Source organism: Thermobia domestica, chromosome 2 (assembly GCF_964235325.1).
Source record: "Thermobia domestica chromosome 2, izTheDome1.hap1.1, whole genome shotgun sequence".
NCBI lineage: Eukaryota > Metazoa > Arthropoda > Insecta > Zygentoma > Lepismatidae > Thermobia > Thermobia domestica.
In genome coordinates, this window is record NC_137455.1 from 78,790,163 (window position 1) to 78,812,138 (window position 21,976).

Here is a 21,976-nt window from a genome sequence, read left to right on the forward strand (position 1 = left end):
TATCCGACCATCCTTTGTTCCACATACCATATGATCCGATATATCATTGCAAATAGCACCAATCGGCAAGAAGATCTGCAAGTTGTGGTCTTAATCTATTTTTCATGCTGTGGAGTCTATCGCCTAGCGCGCCCGTCTACACCTTGACTCATACATCTATCATTCAGTGCAGACACGTATCCAGGTTTTCTATTCGGAGGGGGCCCAACACGAATCCTCGTAAGCACGTAATTCTAATGTTTTTGAATGTCAATAATAATAATAATAATAATAATAATAATAATAATAATAATAATAATAATAATAATAATAATAATAATAATAATGCAACAGTTCTGTACCTCTCTTAAACTTTTTCCTACTTTTCATTTATAAACCGGTTTACTTTGGAAACTGCATTATAGCACAAACAAAATGAAACATATTTTCGAGAGAAATGTAACTAAAGAAAACTGTCTGCTACGTATATCACATAAGAAAAATAGCAAGAAGACATGGAGTGTGTCGTTCTAATATATTAAAGTTAAAAACAGAACGGAAACGAAATGTTAATCCTATTTAAAACTGTTCTTTAATTCCACCTGGTCAGTGGCGTATTTACGATTTTGTTTCGGAGGGGCTTTGCTAACTTTCGGGCGGGGGGGGCTTTGCCTGGAAATGTGAAAATTCTGCAAGATATTTCATTTACTTTACTATACTAAGATTTCGTGGGGGGCTTAAGCCCGGAAGCCACCCCCTAAATACGCCACTGCACCTGGTATAATGGCAATGGTATGTTCTTAGAATTATAACAAGACAACAGCACATTGCCCAAAATTTGGACACTGACTACTAGTAAACTGATATAAAAGAACCTCAAAAGGGTAAAGGCAAGTTTATTAAAAAGTGCTTGAGTTTCGGAGAGACAGCTCTCAGGCCCTCACGCTGGATACGTCCCTGATTCAGTGCAGTGCAGTTATTTGTTATAAAACATTATTATTAGATGCGTAATATGTAAAATTATATCATAAGTTTTACTTTTAATAGGTCTTTTCTTAATACATCCATATTATCCAGCGTTCTGCCTGCCTGTTTATGTCGGATAAGCGAAACTCTACTGTATTTCCAAAGCTAGCATATACATGAATTAGAATTGTATCGTCCTAGAACAGACAATAGTCTGAAATGCTTATATTAAAAGGCTGGAATAAAAAAAGCATTGTAAGTACTGATTTGGAAGCGTGAGAACAAATTAAAAACAATTCCATATATTTCCTAGGTATCAGATTATCATTTTATTATGTCGATGTGTATTCTTTTTTAAACATAGTTTTAAAAGTTATACCATTCGCAATATTCCTAAGGAAATCGAAAGAAAAACTCCTTGTGCCTCTTATGGCAAAGCGGCTTAAGTGCATGGTCCGAAACCGATTCCCACGTTAAGGTATAGATAAAGTTCCCGTACTTCAAAAATGCAAATCCGGGACGCTACTAAATTACGAGAATCTTTGAAATGCTTAAAACTGAAAGAAGTGTTGAATACTAATTTACTTTCCTCCATTAGATAGAGTTGTTCAAGTATTACGTTATCACATTTTTATTCATTTCACTAGATCTCCCAAGGACGCCAATTTTTCTTTAAATTTTGGGGGGGGGGGCATTCAAATGCAGAATATATATATATATATATATATATATATATATATATATATATATATATATATATATATATATATATATATATATATATATATATATATATATATGAGGATTTTAAGACAAATTACACTCAAATAATGCCAAATATTGTATATTCATAAATACAAAGGAGGCCTACATGAGCTTTGGGCGGGCCCGGCCCCCCAGGATCGGCGCCCTTGCCTTGTTTCTAATTAAGCAAACGTAAGCAGATGATTTACTCCCTCCCCCTGGTAAGCAAAATTGTTTTTTTTTTCTTCAAGATCTGTTGTGTTTCGTGAAATAACAGCAGGGATTTCCTGATTACTTAACCATCTAAATGAATGTTTTCACTTAGAGCCATCCCGTCGATTCGCGTTGCCTAGGACTAAAATAAATTAAGGGTCAATAATGAAGATGAGACTTCCATATCAAACATGAAGAGACATGTGGATCGGAGATCTTTCTTTGTTCCAACTTTGATTTTTTCAAATCCATGATGGGAAATTATATTATGAGTACAATTTTCGAAATTAATAGTATACAATCGTAAAAATATCTTACAAAACGATGGTTTATTGCAAAATACTTTGACTCAAAGAATAAATTACAAGTAATAAACTTGTTACTTTTCCTGAAGAGTCTAAGTCGTGAATGAGACGGAAGCTGTCGAGCGTAGTGCTTGGAACGATTGCCTCACTTGTTCTACCTTCCCGTGGCGCAGCCTTGATTCGACTTGATCCTAAACGGATTATTCAGAAGTCGAAGTCGGAAGATGTTTCCCATTTTTCCAAAACACTCTTGGTCGATTACAATCTGCTTCACTCGTGAGGGGACAATCCCATGCCTTAAGCGTCGGTGGACCACCGATAGGCAACTAGTGACATGTCCCCAAAAATTGGCGGTCCCGCAGCCAAAAATTGGTCCCACTTCCGTTTTGAAAATTATACCACCACCGGCAGAGAAGTGACGGAACGCCAACGAACCACAAAATTATTCCCCTAAAATACGTTAAATCGCCTATATGCGTAATTTCTTTGCATCAAGATGAGTCTAAAAAACATTTTTAAAAAAATAAAACGAAAGTGCTTTGAGCTGGGCGTGAACCATCAACCTTAGGGTTACTAATTGCGTGTTCTTCCGAATTCATCACGGAGGCGATTATGAAGACACAGCTTGTAGAGTGATAAATCGTTGAAGTTTTTTTAATATTTCTAATCAGAGTGCTTCTTTAACCGTGTATATTTGAAGACAACTGTTCGGAATCAAATCAAATGCACTCATCATGTAATTTTATAACAAAATGGCAAGCGTCTATTTACTTTTTTCATAGTTCTCCCATATTCACTTGCTAGTGATCGGCGACAGTTGCCAACTAAATTCATACAATTATACGCACCCACCTCAAGATTTTTCACTTCATGATGTAAAGGCAGGAGTTACTCTTGACCCCCGGAGCTCAAATATTGTCCTTATAATAACAATTCGTCAGGGAAAAATAATATATAATAACCGCATGCACATGACTGGCGATAGTTCATGTTGGTCCCTTTACGATTCTCCGTGACAAATCAAACGAGCGCGGACCAAAATGAAGTCCTCGTTCTTACGTTGTGGTAACTTCAATACCCCCGATTCTAGATATCTGCTTCGACTCGACGAATCCCTGCCACTAGTGGCACGCTAGCGGCAATCCTTCGACGCGTCGCTATATCGACGATCGCCATTTACCGGCAAGTGAGCCACTAGGAGTTGGCGACGTTTACGGCATGGGGAAGCTAATAAACAAACAAATAATAATAATAATAATAATAATAATAATAATAATAATAATAATAATAATAATAATAATAATAATAATAAATCTAAAGCCTTATAAAAAAATTTTCTGAAAAGTTACATCTAGCAAAATCATTTGTTGGTATTCAAGAACTGTGAATTCACCTTTATTCACAGTTTCTTCTATCGTAGTTTTGATATGAGAATGATATGTCTGAAACTAACACAGGTCATTAATACTTTTTTTTTTTTTTTTTTTGCTTTACTCAAATTTAGCAGTTTAACTTAACAGTCAGTCAATTTGGATCTGTGATATCAGAGTTTTAGAGATTTCCTTAATTTATTTTTCATTTCTAAAAAAGTTTGCAACTAACACCATTAACGTATCTCTTTCGATATTTCCATATGTAATGGCTTGGTCACTCCCAGTAGAGACCTGCACGGGCCGGGCTTGGGCGGGCCGACACTCTTCTTTCTTTGGGCCGGACCGGGCTTGGACTGGCAGACACTGATTTCTCTTCAGGTCGGGTTGGGATGGGGCCGATCAATTGCAATTCTTTAATAATTATTGACTTTCGTTAAACGATAATTAGTATAAAGCCAAACGTTGAAGAAGTGTGTCCGTGAAAAATGTTACAAAGAAGGCAATAGCTATTTACAGTTTGTGTCGCTTAGCGGCTCCACTTTCACTATAGAGGATTGCAGGCATTATGCGGTTAATTGAGCTCTGACCTTGACCTTCACTGAACTCAAAATATAACAAGAAGGGGTGGGAATGTTTTGCCTGTCGCTAAACAATATTGCCATCTTCACTTTATGCTAAAAATCAATCAAGTTAGATTTTTGTTACAGGAATGGAGTTTTTGTTCTCTCGATGACAGGCAAAGTTCTAGGAGGCAATGGTACCATTCGGAAGGCAAGCGTCAGGTTGTGAACCAGAGTTTAGAAAATGTTTCTGAGGTTAGGTCAAATTTAGTACTAAATTTTGAGAAAGATTGGGGCTCGAGCTATTTTTTTTAAAAAAATATATCGGGCCGGGGTCGGGCCAAAAACTTTTAAAATTTATCGGGCCCGGGCCGGGCTAAGAATTTTAAAACACTTATCGGGCCGGGCCGAAAATCTCCAAAACTTTTCGGGCCCGGGCCTAGGTACGTTCGGGCTGGATTGGGCTCGGGCCGAAAAATTCGGCCCGTGCAGGTCTCTAACTCCCAGTATATTTCAAACAATAAAATATTTGCGGTGTCTTACTCCATTAATCCGAACTACATTTTATATCCAACAACTCTGTGCATTTTCCCTTAAATCTGCAAACTTTCTACTAGGTTAAAACTCAATATTTTCTATTTTCTTCCTTTCTTGCTAAAACGAAAGTGTTCTTTAGACAACCTGGAATGATGACTCTATACTACATTATGTTGCATAGGGCATTTTATGTAGCATATCATTTGACAGTTGGACACTTTCTTTTTATATTGAAAGCAACAGGGATTAAGTCCTTCTACACTTATATGATAAGTAAACACATTCTTTTTGATTCGTGGAATTGTGCCAATGCACTAGGTCCAGAGAGTTATTAATTTAAGATAATAATAATAATAATAATAGTTATTATTATTATTATTATTATTTTATTGACTTAGGTTTTCCTGAATATTAAGCAATATTTCACAAAAAGCTGGTATTTTTAAACAAATGTGTTCGATATCAAGTTTTCATAAAAGTAGTCACTCTCTCCTATAAATAATTTCAGAGGGACCGCGGTGGCTCAGTGATAAAGCGTTCACCTTTGGTGCATGGGATCCTTGGTTCGACCCCAGCTCGCACCAAGTGAATTTTGTTGTGGAGAAACATCATGTGCATGGGTTTTCTCGGGGTTCTTCCGTTTTCTCCCACTTTTTTCATTCCACCATTGCATTCATTTCTCATCATCACCGTGTCCTTTAGCCTAGCCGGTATAACCGTGGGTCGTAAAACTTAAAGATTTGATTTCAAATAAATTCAACCCAAACAGTTGCAGGAAGTATGTCATTTCGAATAAAACAAACCACTCTATAAAATTCTGAGTATTATTATTTTTTATATATGCAATTCTAGCGGACCTTATTTCTAAATCGAAGGGTAAGAAGACTAGATTCTCTCCCTTATTATTATAAATTCATTTCAATTGAAGCAGTTAAAATAGTTGGGAAAAATTAGAAAGCCATACCCTATATTCCAGTGTGCCACAACCGGATAACGTGGCACACTGGCGTGCCCAGCAAAATGAACAGTGTGACGCAAACTTTTACCTATTATTTACAAGAATATTTGTCGAGTTTATTTTATTTATTATTATGAACGATTCTTCCACGGATCAGCTCTCTGTATACAATTAAACAAACAAGTATCACATTGAGGGAATGAGTGTAATTATTTACTTTAATAGTAATAGAAATGTATATTTTTTTTGTATTTTCTACCGGGAATAACTGCATCCGGTCTAGAAAGCTCGGGACTAACAACAAAGGAACCCGATGTGCTAAACACACACCACCTACGCACTTCAATACACCAACGAAGGTGCAGACTATTCATGAATTAAAGTCTCTCACCCAATGTATTCTCCTAACATGTCTCCCAGCGATTACAACATTTTTTGGTATCTCAATCACTTCCTAGAGACCACTGATTAACCTGGTATTGGATGTTTCACTTTCTTACCTTCGGAGTTGACAGTCATCGGTTGGACAATCTCACACGCAAATATCTAATATTAACAAAGTTTCTTCTATAATTTCGTAATATTGTATTATTTCTTTGTATTATTTATTAGGTTGGTTAGGCTTGTTTCAACACTTTTCTCTTTGCACCTACTTATTACCTATACCTTAACGTTGGATAAAAATACACTAGCTCTCACCGGGAATCAAATCCAGAACCAATGGACTTGAACCATTTGGCAACAACAAGGCACATTTAACCCTGGAATACATAGACAAAAAAAGGTTACGTGAATACACAGGTGGGGTGCCAGCGCACCCCATATAATTAAACGCTACTAAATTTATAATACACGAACATAAATTTACCTAGAGACCACTGATTAACCTGGTATTGGATGTTTCACTTTCTTACCTTCGGAGTTGACAGTCATCGGTTGGACAATCTCACACGCAAATATCTAATATTAACAAAGTTTCTTCTATAATTTCGTAATATTGTATTATTTCTTTGTATTATTTATTAGGTTGGTTAGGCTTGTTTCAACACTTTTCTCTTTGCACCTACTTATTACCTATACCTTAACGTTGGATAAAAATACACTAGCTCTCACCGGGAATCAAATCCAGAACCAATGGACTTGAACCATTTGGCAACAACAAGGCACATTTAACCCTGGAATACATAGACAAAAAAAGGTTACGTGAATACACAGGTGGGGTGCCAGCGCACCCCATATAATTAAACGCTACTAAATTTATAATACACGAACATAAATTTATTTATTTTATCAGTTACAAGAAGGCACAATAGGAGTTTGTATGTATTTTTGAACAGACACAGCTATTCCTTACTGCACAAAATGCAGACTTCCTTTCTGTGCTCAGCAGAAACAGTCTCGTTGCATCTGAAAAAAAAAAAGATTTAGTTTTTCTGTCCTTATTCCTAGGGCACATTCGACAGCGTGTTTGCTCTGGAAGACTAGATGTTGAATGAATTACAAGTGACAGTTCTTTTTGAATTCCAAGGATATTTCTGATACCAATAGACAAATTTGTCGAATGATTCTTCTTGAGGCGCTCCAGCATGTAGGGTCTAGCTAACTGCAACCCAAGTTTTTTTTTTTTTTTTTAGAAACTCCTAACGAATGGTTGAGAATTTCTTTTATGACCGTTTTTTCCTAATATAAATGCTATCCCTATAGCTGGATCATTTTCGATATTACCCTCAGTGTAACTCGTGTCACTTAAACTAATTTCATTATCGACTTCCGATTATACTTCAATATTGTCATCGGACTCACTGAAATTACCTTCAGAATCATAATCTTCTTCTAATGTGTTCAGTACAAAGTCTGTAAAGTTGCTTGAACCTACATACACTTTCGCCATCATGCAATTAAACAAATATGCATGCAAAGTATCTAAAACGAATTTTGTCAAAATTTAAATTTCACATACGTAAATACACAGGTGGGGTGCTGGAGAACCCCATCCCTTGAATATATTCTCTTATAAAACGAAACAATTTGCTTCACACCCACCACCGTGAATGTCATGCTCCAAACTGAGAATACACGGAAGCACCAACCAATGTGCCTGAGAACAGAGTCACAATGGCGACGAGTATAACGTCTGGGGTGCTCCAGCACCCCCCTGTGTATTCCAGGGTTAAATAGAAGTTTCGATTTTGTTAGGAAAATTGTGATTTAAAAATATATTTAAGAATGGGTACGGATGAAACGCACTGAATTTTCTCGCTCGAATTTCTTAAACTGACTCGTGTTAGGCTGCAGCTATTACTGAAACATTTATTTGGGAAATGCGAATAAAATAATGTGTTTTTGGAAAACTTTGTTCGAAGCAACTTATGTCCAAATGTAAAGTACCCATTGGTCATATTTCTGTTAGAAATAACTTATGCCATATATTAGAATTATTAAGGAAATAATTGTATGTGAACTATGAGCAAAAGCGTCTGAGTACTTTCTGAGAAATCGTCAAAAAAGTCATCCCCAAGAATAAAATATCCCTTGTGTATCTTTTCAGGACAAACGAGTTATGCTATTTATGAAATACGAACAAAATTGCCTGAGTCGTTCTCCACAAAATCGTAAGGTAAAACTTACTCCGAAAAGTAATATACCACTTCTAGCTTTTTAGGATGATGGAATTATACCATATCGTTAGGTTATTTATGTAACATTTATTTATGAAATATGAACAAAATTGGGTCAGGCGTTAATGGGAAAATCGTCGAAGAGTAGGCTAAACTACCCTTCTGAATGTTTACAGGACGAACGAGTTGTGTCATATTGTTAGGTTATTAATGATACATTTATTTATAAAATGTGATTGAGAAAATTGTTCGAAAAAACGCATCCCATACAGTAAATTACACCTTATGTATTTTTTCAGAGCAATGATTCAAACTATATTTGTAAAAAAAAAAAAAATAAGCAAAATCTTTACAGCTATTTTTGAAACAATTTAATTATTTTAAATTTTCATCCTTCAGTAAATTACCCTTATTTTTACGTGTCGGAGAATATAGAATTCGAAACGATAAAGTGTTATAAAAACTTCATGTCTAGACTTAGGTCCAGATACGTCGAACAGTATGGCCTCTATTTGAATGCATGTAAAAGCGTGACGAACCAACAAACGAACAGATGGACAGACATCAAAATCACTTTTTCGATATGTGGGGGCGTGAAACTTGAATTCATTGAAATCTCGAATTCGATTTTTATCACTATTACTACAATTTCATCTTTCGTCGCTTGAACGTGAAAAAGAATAGGAATACAACGACACGTAAGGTGATAATTTGTAATTCCCAAAATTTAATGAGTTACGTTTAATGTGTTGCCATGCTAGAAAAAAAAGCTTATGCCTGTTTGTTATATCATTTTAATATCAGTTTTTCACGCTACTATATAATGTAGAAATATGGTATGATTATCGTTCATATTCATTCTATATTTGGAAATATTCGTGTTCCGTATACATAGATCTGTATAATTTAGTTACGTTCAACGGAAGCATTCTTGCACTTGTGGATATGAAAAAAAGAGAGAGAAAGTCAATACTCTAAAAAGCAAAAACCAAGCACACACACACACGCGCACATAAACGATCATTTAACATCAGGTCGATGTAACAAGGGGTAAGACTGGACAGACTGCCAAGGTCGCATATGTTCTTCCTGACACACAAACCCGAAGTGAGTTGTCTGGTGTTCAAGAACGGGAAGTAACATGCAAGACTATAAACTGAAAACAATAACTGTTTCCAATAGTACACGTATTCTAATACTGAATAAATACGTCGATTAAAGGATACTACCAATAAATTATTTCCTTATTATATTGTTTCGGTTCTTATTAACATCAAAATTATACACTTCCTATAATGTTTTGTATTAAAAAAAAAAAAAAAAAAATCGATGTGGTGTCAAAATAATAAAATAACTACGACTGCGCCACTCTACCCACCGAACCACGGAGGCTATATGGTGTTGGCTCTTTTTTAAAAGAAATAATCTTCATAACCATGGTGCGTATCGCTTCGAACCTTAAGATAAGAGTTTTTCTGTTTAATTCTATATTTTCGTACGACATCTTAGTTACAGAAGCTAATTTATATTTGGCAGGCAATCTACACACTAGGTTTTAACCAATAAAGGCAACATTTTAGTCCACTATCCAGTTCCTTGATCCAACTTCTCGATTCCCCTACTGAATTCCCTCCGCAATTGTGATCTGCTACTGAAAAAATCCCTAGAAATCATCGTTGCCAGTATACACAAAACCGAGCATAATTTTGTTTTTTGCTTATATTTTTATTATTTTATTATATTTTTTGGAAATATCTCCTTAGATGAATTGCTTTCTATTATCTCCACATACTAATAACTGAATTTTACCCATAAACGTAAGGAAAATGGAATAAATGCGAAAAATCTTGAGTTACAGTATACGGGCAATTTTTTTTTGCGCATGGGAGTACATTATTCTAAAAGTCCCACCTGGTGTCACTTGAGTGTTATTGAACCTGACTGTCATGCCTTGTCTGCTATTGAATAATGTATTTACCATCTTATTAGAACAATATTTGTTTGGATTTTTTACTATCTCCTGTAAATCTCCGAACATTGAGTTATGTTACTCTGGTTTTCATACGACAATATGTTCAATATCTCCTTGAACGATTTAGTAGATCATTTCCTCGCCTTGTTTCAAGTGTAATCCGTGTGTACATGTGTGACAGTGGAATGTAATAACATTTTTGCGTCCACTTTCTTTGCTTTTTTCCTAATTTTAAATATCAATGCAAGCCAATAAAAAGTTCAGTTTTCAATGCTTTTTCACAACAACAAGGATACACACTCTTTTCGAATGCACTGAAATTTAACAGCTAAAAGAAATTCATTCTCTTTATTGTTAAATATAAATAGATCTATAACAAAAAGAAATCAATGTAATATACATGAGTCCCATTAACTTAAATTTCATGCCACTATACACGAAGTTAAGTCCATTTGTTCTCAAGAAAAGAAATAACAAAATAGGGCTCAAAACTCTTTAGGAAATGACGGGAGCACAGATTACCACAGATGAACGGTGGTAGAGAGACTTTCAAATACATTCTAGTCCTAGTTTCTCTCCTATAGAGAACAAAATACACTGCTATAAATCCGTCTTTGGACCCATATTTAATGGAATCGCTTTGAGTTCTGTCCTCATGCACAGAAATTCACCACAAACACACATAATGGCAAGACAAGCAATGTTGAGAATCCACCACGAGAAGGTGTTTGGAAAATAACCATTGTAACACCAACAAACCACCAGATGAATCAAATGGGCAGTCGCCGTGAAGTCCAAACATAGCTTCGTCCGTTGCACTAGAAACCACAGGGCAACGGCTCTGGAAAATAAATAAATAATATTTCAATATGCTATATGAACTATTTCTTTGCTGGTACGAATTATGTTGTTAATCATGGTAATAATTTATTCAATCTATCGATAAATTAATATTATTTAAAGAATGTACATCGAGAAGTTCTTTGTAGGTTAAAACTTCTCTACCTCGTCTATCACTCTTAGGTTATATTGATCACTAAGTTATTCACTTTTACTCAGTGCAGGTATTTTACCACCCAAACTTACACCCTTACCCTCAGAATAATACTTGTAATATGGCTATTCCCTAATCAGATGATACTGATAAAACGCTTAGTTAATATATTACTTCATAGTATGTTTACGGTGCTGGAGGTAGTTAAAAATAGGAACAGAAACCGATTTTGATATTACCTTAGAAGAAACTACTCTATGAGGGGTGAGATAGAAATAATGGTGGAAGAAAAAAAATATGAAGAGCAGAAAATTCTATACTTGATGGCATTAAAATAATAACTGCTACGTCAAGACACAAAGGTTAGCTACAAATAATTCACAATTCGGGGAAAATGGCTTAGCTATAATGTCAGAAAAAGTACGATTAAAAAGAAAAGATACTGCTCAATTAAAAAGATAAGCACGTTTACATTTCTTTGCTAATTAGAGGCCTCCAGTGCAGGTTTTCCTCAAAATTTTAAACAATTGTAGTTGTTGACAATAGTCAAAATGTCAATCCAACTTTACTCCCGGCAGCCCATGTTAGAGTTTGATGTTTATTTTTTCGTTCGAATGAAGAAATCTCACATTTTCACATGTAATGGCATCCTCTTAACTATTTGTTGCTATGATTAAATCTTTTTCAATTAATTAATCTCTTCTTATTTTCGTTCTTTTTGAGACAGTTTTCATTTAAAGAAACAAAAATGTTAAGTTGTTTTCATTATGGAGAAAAGAATACATTCGTGAACAAAGGCATACCCATTTCGGCATGTCTCTACAGGCTTGATTTAACGTGGATCGTAACAGTTAATTATATTTTGTTTTTTAATGTAACAATGGGTAGCGAATGTTCAGGCGGATTTTCGGGAATCTAGATAAATTTAGCGCTTACAAAAATACAGGTTATTGAATGTCTACGACAAATTGTTTTTTGTTGTATAGTTAGTAATCAGTTCTGATTCTACTGATGCTGACAGAGATTTGATTTGATTCCATTTCGAGTTTAGCGTCCCTGTTAATAGCGAGGCTATGTAAGACGTGGGCCTACAGCTTAACGTGGAATCCGAACCATATGAATTGGAACCGTGGAATCGATGGAATCGAACCCGGGTCTCCCATGTCAAAGGGACGTACGCTAATCTCTTTAGCCACGAGGGAACTCATGCTGATATAGAAAATGTGTAAATAATATTGAAGAAATTAACGATACTCTGCCAAAAAGATCTGGTGATGATAAACATACTGTTTCTAACAAATTAACGTCTAGGATATATATATATATATATATACATGTTAGTTGCCAGTTTACAATGTATAACTTCATCTAGCGCCCAGCATGCCAGATTTCACTGAAGGAGACTGCGTTGAAGCACAGTTTGATCAAGTCTGTTGCACTCCTCTTGATAAACTTTCCAAAAGACCGTCGAGTGTGTGCACAGCCCAAGGTTTGTTTCAACAACGAGAAGCCACAAAAACTCATAGGGGATTTCACAGGAATGCCTTAAAAGGGACTGAATTACTTCTCGTTCCACGTGGCATCCACTTCATGTACGTCACTATTGACTTCGATGTATGACTAGACGCCTTATCCTTGTGAATGACAACACGAGATATATTGCTGCCACATAAGGATGGAAGGCCGTAAAGTGGCTACGAAAATACTCGACTGGTTGATTTAACCTTTTAATGTGTAGCGTAAGTATTCCATTATAGCAGTAACCACCGCCAACTACAAAGCAGCGTGAAAAACTTCCCCCACATTTACGTGCCCAGTGAAAATGACCTGTGGAATCACATGGATGATACAAAATGGCCCTTTTGTTATCACACTCCAACAGCTACCAGAGTCACTAAAGACTTACACCTGTTTCCTGCAAGATGACGTTCGTACAGCCTTCGACTGTTCGTTTTCATCTCCATAACTGAGGAATGGAGCACACAAACTCGAATCTTACGCGATTTGTGGTAGCGATAGATTGTTTTACTGCTCACTCTATTGTTCTTTGAGACGATGGTTTCTCACGTTGCATAACGAACGCACTCTTGCACAACATCGGGGGTACACTAAGGCCTACAATACCTTCGATACCCAGTATTAGAGGACCTACCAATAGCAGGGGTGCTCGTTTTGTTGCGAATCAACACAGTGTTGATCCCTTTGCTTGAACACGGAAACATTTTGTCATTCAGTGTTTATTTACGTGGCTAATTATAATTAATGTCGGAAAGGGCACAAATGTAGCCATCCTAAAAGACCTTTAATTTTCGTAGCTATTTGATCACTTATTCACACAACAATTATCCTTACTGCAAGTGAATATACAGTACTCAATTATCCACAATAATTTCTCAGGCGTGTTCACGAGTGATGCTACCTAGCGATTGAATTCGTTACCGTCACTTTCAACGACCTTCGTAGTCAAAAAATGCCAAACACACATTTGACATTCGAAAACTGGCCAGTTTTAACATCTAAACTGAAATGGAATGTTGTACACTGCAGTAAAAGTTATGAATCATTTTAAAGATGAAAACTGTACGGATGACGACCCCAAATGGACAATGAAGTAACTGTTCGTTACATTCTCATTAGCTACTGCATGCAATCTTCTGAATGGAATGTGGTACTCCCACTTAAAGTGTAAAGGACTGATAATTTTTTCAGTAATAATGTTTTCTTTCTACACGTCTAAGGAGTTCGTCTATCCTCTAAATTACCATCACCATCGTATTCAACTTTTTTCAACCTACAAAATTACGAGTTCATAAAAACAAACAGTTAACCTTAAGTGCTCTATTCCTGGCAATTAAATGAACGCGATTATACAGTACACATATTTTTAAGTTCATTACATATAAAGATTTATTACTGCAATGTCGTCATGTGTCTACCTCCAAAAAATTCAGATTCCTAAACAGAAGTATGTTACCATTATACTAATAGGATACTGTTGCAGACGAAAATTAAATCAATTATTTAAACATAAAGCACTATGTATTTCTTCAAATCAGAATAATGTTGGCAAAGATCCGGAAAAAATCTCTATTACGCGAATAATTATTTTGCAAACACAGCTTATGTAACGAAGTGTTAAATTTAAAATTAATTAATAATCAAGTTTATACATGTTAATTTCTTACACTCACCCACTTAGTGCGTTTAAAACAAATGCTGCTATGACCAATTTGCCGCCAAAATTCCGAACATGAATCTCCTGAAAAATAATTAAAAAATAAAGATGTATTTAAGAAATCAATTCTACAAACAATATTATTAAGTTCAAAATGTAAAAACATGAAGCTGTTACAAGATCATACTGGACCTATAGCTTATCATACCGGTACGTACAAATATTTTGAAAGGTTCAATTTGATACATACTTCATGAGTAGGCGCAGACTAATATTTAGCATTCATGATTCTCTATCTGGAGTCCCACACCCAAAAAAAGTCCACGAATATGGCAATGGCGTCCCGTGACTAAAATCGGCATAGTTCACGTGGCGCAAAATAGTGATCTTTCACACTGAATCTTACAAAGACGTTTCACTGCTGGACTGCACAACTGATAGATATATTTCATCTATTGGTCTGTTGTAAAATTAATGCATTTTGGGTACTTTCACTTTGGCATATGGCTGTTGTCATTAAGACATACTGTCTGTGTGGACTGTTATTATTTGAAATCTTATGTTATGGTCTCTCTGGTTACATACAGTACAGAAAATGTGTATGCTTTTGTCTATTTTCAGCCCAAGACGACATGACGTTAAAACACTACCTTTGCCAATGTGCTTCAATGAATTTAACCCTATTGGCAAAGCCGCACAAACAGTTCGAAATTGATGAAATATGGTGTAAAGGCAATGTAAGCGAATACACAGACTAATAATGGTTTCGAAAATTCTGCCATGGGGATCTATGCCTGGAATCATTTCCTTATGGTCATGTAGCTAACGTGCGTGCTTCTCGTGCTCATGGTCCATAGTTTCATTCCTGGGTACTTGCGATGGATATAAGCTCAAGTAATGATCTGGACCCAGTCACATATTCCCATGTTCATATTACCTCGGTACTGATGGCGGATGATGAACTCAAATCAATCAACCAATTGTGCTTGGAAGATGAGTGTAAGCTTTTCTTTCTTTTAATTTTGTTTTTTGAGAAGTGCTTACAAAAGAACCATGACAAGTGTCAAACTTCCACGGGCGTTTAAAGAAGTTCGACAAAAGAGGTTGTATCTGCTCAGAGAATGTAGGAATGAAGGTAATAGAGCTTGGAAGTGAGGAAGGAGAATCAACAGATGAGACCCAGGATCAAAATTCGCCAATCTTCACCTATTAGTAGTCATTATATGAATCGCTTTCTGTTAAAAGGACGTATGTAACATTTTTCTCAATTTTAACTTTTTTAAAGAAATGAACATTCTAGACATGACTGAAACAATTTGTGTTAAAAGGATGTGTTTCTTGAAACGTGTTATATAAACATAAAGTATTTTTCTTTTTTTCATAAACCAAACAGTCTCGTAAGAAAACATTTTTTTTTTATTTCCCAACTTTTTTTTTTTTTTTTACTGCACATACGCCCTTTTAACAGAAAGCGATTCATATATGAAATAGTCATTTTAAATAATTAGGTTAGATTTTAAGGTTGTTCTTTTTTTGCTTCCTTTCAGCACTGAAGTTAATATGAGAAGGGGACTTGCCGTCTAACGTTAAAACGGCATATGAACCTCTATCAAAAGTTGAAATCGGGCTTTCCACTTCAAAATGAATCGGATCTTCAGGAAATGAATTACTTAAACTAACATTCCGCCATCAGGAATTTTGACCGCCAATGTGAAACTCAGATGTTTCATAAACAATGAATAGGTGATGCTACTGTTTACCTGATATTTAAAGAGATGATCCAGAGATCTAGAGGATCCTACAAGACCATCCATAATGACTGTCCACAGTCCAAGAGTGACGTAGAGAACAGCTTGCAATGCAATTATCTGGGCGATTATTAATATGGGATCCCAAGTCGAACTTCGAAACTGGCTCGTCATTCTCTTCATTCTAGAACAAAAGAAAGACGATTTCAATGCTGAGTTACACTGGAGCTCCATTGCTTAAATAAGATCCAATCATGATTGTAGATTAATACGAATTAAGGCCTACACTTTCAAATTGCAATCTATAGGGGACTTTTTTTCTTTTTCTTTAGAAGAAGGCAACTGAAGTGAAGCTAAATATTTGAAATTGCATGAGACATGTGTAAATATTAACATCTTAGACTTACTTAACAAACATCAAATTAAAAAAAAAAAAAAAAAGTTGTTTTTATATAGGTATAGATAAATTGTGAATTAGTATGTGTAATGATCATAAACATTCCAATAAGCTTATTAATGATTTTAATATTTTCTGTGAAAATAAAGACTAAGTTGAATAAAATATAAAATATTTGTGTCGCCGAAGCTCTTCACTAGTATCTGGCTGTTGAGGCAGTAGGGTTGGTTGCTGAGATCATACTAGGGATGCAATATCCTGATTAGAATTCTCATGGCACAGAAGTTAACGTTAGTTAATTTAGGAAACAAGTTTACACAGAATATGTTTATATTCAGAAGGCACGACTTTAAAAATTTAGTATTCTTTCATTAAAATACACAGTAAATAAATAAAAAGTTACATCTTACACATAATACACAATACAGATCGTAAATTACATACGTCCACTGCACACTATAAATTAAAATTTAAGTAAGAAAATTAATTTTGTTTACTGAGCTTTTTCGACAGTATGTCATTCCAGCATCTAAAGGCTTATTTTAAAGTTTTGAACGATCGAAGAAATCAGACTTTTCTTGTGACTGAAATGTTACATCTTCTACTATTTAATGATACGAACTTGCACGTAGAAGTTATACAAATTCAATCTTCAATCATTTTGTAATCTTCGTTAAACGGGAATCCACACGAACTGAAACGAAACACTATCTAAACATAGTCAGCAAAAGGAATTTATAAAGTTTTGGTACATTCAGGAAAAAGCCCTTACCCAGGGAAAAATGGTTCTGAAATATTTCGAAACTCATTCGAAGAGTTACAGAACAAAATAGCTTCAAACAATAAAGTAAGTGTGCACAAGTGCTGATCCATTACAAATGCTTTAGGAAAACAAAAATTAGAACAGGCAACACTTAGAGGTACACAGGCCACCACTCAACTCGATTCAGAGCCTTCCATCATATGCTACTCCTACTAGTATGCTTTTGTTGCGCGATCTTTCACCCATTGTTATAGAGAGGAATCTTCTAGTGCGGCATACCTAATAATGATGAAAATTAACTTTGTAGCCATTGTTCATTATGCATCCATATTACAGAATTAAGCAACAGTGAGTGTAAGGAATGCAGATGCGCAAATAGAGTATGTTACTTGATTTCACAATAGGAAGGGATCGAAACATATCGAGATCTTACCTCTTACACGTATAATAAGGTGGAAATACGCAGTATGTGCTATTTATTACCTATTACTTTATAAGAAATGATGGCGGGAAGTGCTATGTGAAGACAGTGTACAAAGTAATCACAGAAGACTCGAAAAGGGTGCCACACGCAAGATGTGTCATATAAAGTGTTCTTCCACTATCCTTGTTTACGAGCATATCCACCGTAGCTAACGCGTCTGCTCCCCTACGGACGCATCCCCTCCCTAACGCTCAAGCCCCCCTGGTGTGATTCGGTTAGATAGTATTCGTGCTTTTTAGTGGTCATCTAGCACAAGTTGATTTAAGTTTTTATGTGATTTTTAACTTAATTCGTGTTTTATGCAGTGTAATTTTCATGCCACATGTGCACACGTTGTAGACAGCCCTCCTGAACTCTATCTGCAATCGTTAATACAACTTTCTTCTTAAGAAACACACTCTAAGGCAGTAACAGGGCATTTCCTGCTAAGGGGAATTCATATTTCTTGAATATAAGTATCCCATTGTGTCGCAACCTAGTACAGGGAAGAAGTATTTTCGTATAAGTTCAGTAAGTTTTGATGTCCCAGGAACATGTACTTGAAAGGGTACTCCGTCCTAAACCCTCTCTAAAAGATTGTTTACTTAATACTGTAGAGTGTTGTTTATAGTGGTAGTTAGAAGATGAAAAGGTACAAATTCCTTGTTTTCGTTTTTTCTGAATAGTGCATAGATTGCAACAGTTAACAGTTTGCGCAGTAGCACAATACACATGAATATGTATCTATAGTCCGCGTCACGCGAATTGGCGTGTGGCATCAGCCAATACGCTCGCAGTGCGCTGTTACTAAATCTTCATGGAGGAATCTTAATCATTCACAATTGTCTACAAATATGAACAAAATCAATTAGGAATGATTAGATTCCTCCTTGAAAGTTTAGTAATAGGGCAATGCGAGCTTATTGGCTGATGCCACACACCAATTCGGGTGTCAAGAGTGAATGATGTAAAGGAAAGAGGTGTAATTATAGGTAAGATATATTAAGATAATAACAATTAAAGGGTTAACCTCCGCAGATGGCGACTCCGAAATACAAAATTTACGGGAAAATGAAAACCAGACGAAATGTCACCACGAGAATGAGAAAAAAGTAAAGGATCGCATTTAGAATCTCCTCCAGCTAGTTTCATGGTTTCAGTAACGAGTACCTTGTTTTTGTCTAAATTGTGATAAAGGTAGAAAATAACGAGGACTGGAGCTTCTAACCCTCTTCGCTCGCTCAGCTATATTTTGTGAAGTAAATAACAATGGAGATCTTAGATGCAAGATTGGGGAGAAACTAACTATAATATATCCAAGACTGGGGGTGAAACTAACTAAAATATACCCAAAGTGAATGGTCATCATTGAAGAGAGAACAAATAAGTAGTAATACAACGTGGGAAAAAGGCTCATGTGCGTCTTATTTGGAGCCGCCATCTGCAGCAGTTTAGCCCAAATAAACAGTAATACAACATTGAAGACAGGTTCATGTGGCTTCAATCCAGGGCTGACATCTGCAGAAAATAGACCTTATTTTCCTCGATAGTTAGTAACTGTACAGTGATGACCTTACTTCCTATTTTCGTGTAATTCTCTCAATTTCCCCGTAAATTTTGTAATTTTGAGAGACCATCTGCGGAAATTATCCTGAGAGGCTACCTGAACTGCTGTGTTACAAATTTTCTATTGTGCTACTTGGAATTTGCTAGTTTCTTTTTTTATATATAATTTCTTTGGCAACTGTTTAGTATTGGGGCTAAAAGTAGCAAAAAAGAGGATGAGATTTACAGGAGAAATGAGTTGATAGTGGTGTTCAAGTAGTCAAGAAAGTATCGTACAAAATTTTTAGAAGGCAGTAGGAGACTTGTACAAACCGTAAAGGTAAATGAAAATGGTTCCCATTTTTATGTCGAGAACAGAACCCAACGAACTCCTGCGGGGCTTCTAACCCGTTCCTACTACTACTACTTATACTATGGATCCTAATTTAACGTACAGAACCATAAAACGACCGGGTGGGAATAGAGTATCGCAAAAAAAAGTAGGTGAAAAAGATGGCTCACCAAAGATAAACAGGAGCCATTTCTTTCCCTACTACTTTTAATGTTTGTGATCTTTTATCTAAAATATAATTAAGTCATCACAGTTTCACTATTCAGTAACTACTTGAAATGGTAAGTCTTTACTTTGACTCCAACTGTGACTTTAATCGGTTCTTATAGGTTCAGTTACTTCCTGGAACTGTTTGTGCGTGAGTCACTTGTTAGAACTGTTCGTGCCTGTGACGTCTTAGTTCATATTTTTCCCACTAGGTGTCTGTGTAGTCATATGGTAGTTGGTTAGTGTGATGTCACATGTTTTGTGTGCATGTATGTGTGTGCTGCTGTTTGTGGCATGCGAGAAGCGCGTAATTGAATTGGTTGAATTGAGTTAGAGAAAACCTATCATAGTTGTGGTCTAAACTGAAGATATTTTCGACGTATTGTAAAAGTGGACGTTTATTGGTTTCTTGTTTGTAATAATAGCAAGTGTGCTCGGTTTAATAAAACGACGTGCGTGCGGAAAGGAACATTTTTCAGTAATGTTGAGTATTGTGCATGTGTTCTTGGTATCTTATTTTTTCGTGTGTGGAATCAGCAGTTATGAGTTCATTATTCATGAGTGTTCGGCTATGGCGAAATGGTGAGTGTTTTCTTTTTTTAATTCATATTATTTTTATTCTTGATTTTTTTTTTTGCATTTGAGTATTAGGCAGAGTATTTGGTTTGCTGCTGCTTGTCCTATTGTCTTGTTGAGATGTAATTTTTTTTCTTTGTCATGCACTGATTTATGATTAGAGACGAGTGTTTATTTTAAAATTTTTCCCTTCTTATCTTAGCTTTATAGTAGTGGTGTGATTATTTATTATTATTTTGGATGTTTTTATGGTACTTGAGCGGGGGGTTTGGGGGGCGGTAGCCCCCCCATTTAGATCCGAAAATTCATAGTCACCGCTTCACCTGAATTGATGTTTAGTAACATTGTGGCCCTTGTACTTATAGTATAATTCTTAACATCGTACATTACTTTCACTGTGTTAGTAATTGTAATCGATTCATGTGATCCGGTTCCGGGAGCAGTTTAGGAATCATTCCTAAACTGCTCCCGGAATCGGATCACATGAATCGGTTGAAGTCACTGTTTGGCTCAAAGTAAAAATTTGCCCTTGAAATTTTACTTGGTAATAGTTAAGAACAGCTACTTCTCATCTCCCGTGCACGAGGATACATCTTACTGTTGCACTACCTAAACACCCTAAGTACAAGGGCAAGAACTCAGTCTATTACCTACTTTTTAACATCCTAGATAGTCAATGAATAATTCCTGAAAGTATGGCATTTCTCGTCCTTCCCTAAATGGGAAGTACGGCTCCTTAACTATAACCTTTTACTTATTGTAGTATGGTACCAACTCTATTCTACCCGTAACGAATATTCACTTCAACCCTATTCTTAATCTGCACAGTTTTCTTCTGGATGACAACGTATGAAACTGCATGCTATACATTTACATATTAAAGTTGGGATAATCTAAGTTAATAGCAACCGTAATTCATAAATGAAACATAACCCTGATTGTATTAATTCTACAATTAATAAGCAATTACTTAGTAGCTTTATTGTGTATTTTTATTGGTTTGAATGTCTAAAAGTTACTTTGTAAGTGCAAGATGTATATAATTAAGATGAAGATCTTCAATAATCTTTATGCAGCTGCAATAATTTTCATTATAAACTGTATGTTAGAAACACTGACTATTGATGCTCATATTTAAAGAAACACATATTTCAAATGAATGCTTGTTCAAATAAAACAATGCTTTGCATTTATCCACTTACATTTCTCCCAATATGTTCTAATGGTTCAACTGTCAACACAAACTAGTTTCTACTGAACGTAATTCTCTTCAATGTCACTTCGTTGTATCATTATCTTCTAACAGTTCACACAAACAACTGTTTTAAAGTACTTTTCTTGTAGGCTGGTGCAATAATACAACAAAATGAATTTACAACTCACCTTGCAATAAAATCGACCAAATTTTAGCGCAATCTGATTTTCATTTATTCTATCTCATTTTGCAATGTTGCCATGTCACAATACCAAAAACAAACTATGAAGTTTAACAAATATGGTTATGAAATCTTATTTGATTCAACACAATTGT

The 21,976-nt window shown here is 35.5% G+C and overlaps 1 protein-coding gene across 2 annotated transcripts; it reads right to left on the reverse strand.

Moving 5' to 3' along the window:
* Positions 1 to 10,554: 10,554 nt before the first annotated feature.
* On the reverse strand, positions 10,555 to 21,958 carry Sys1 (Sys1 golgi trafficking protein). Of its 2 annotated transcripts, none has more exons than XM_081742608.1 (4): positions 21,829 to 21,958; positions 16,155 to 16,326; positions 14,411 to 14,478; positions 10,555 to 11,066 (listed from the first exon to the last, which is right to left on the reverse strand). In XM_081742608.1, exons 2-4 carry the CDS (start codon positions 16,323 to 16,325, stop codon positions 10,826 to 10,828), a joined length of 480 nt encoding a protein of 159 aa, XP_081598734.1. In that variant the 5' UTR covers position 16,326; positions 21,829 to 21,958; the 3' UTR covers positions 10,555 to 10,825. The 2 variants fall into 2 exon arrangements, with proteins under 2 accessions (XP_081598734.1, XP_081598724.1); XM_081742598.1 differs by lacking the exon at positions 21,829 to 21,958 and adding an exon at positions 21,648 to 21,822.
* Positions 21,959 to 21,976: the final 18 nt, after the last annotated feature.

What these genes read in the sequence shown, in the direction of transcription:
- Sys1 (XM_081742608.1), bottom strand. Translation starts at nt 16,325, where the DNA reads ATGAAGAGAATGACGAGCCAGTTTCGAAGTTCGACTTGGGATCCCATA. An exon ending in ATCATCTCTTTAAATATCAG is followed by an intron (nt 14,479 to 16,154) that starts GTAAACAGTAGC and finishes ATTATTTTTCAG; the next exon opens with GAGATTCATGTTCGGAATTT. An exon ending in GTTTTAAACGCACTAAGTGG is followed by an intron (nt 11,067 to 14,410) that starts GTGAGTGTAAGA and finishes TTTATTTTCCAG; the next exon opens with AGCCGTTGCCCTGTGGTTTC.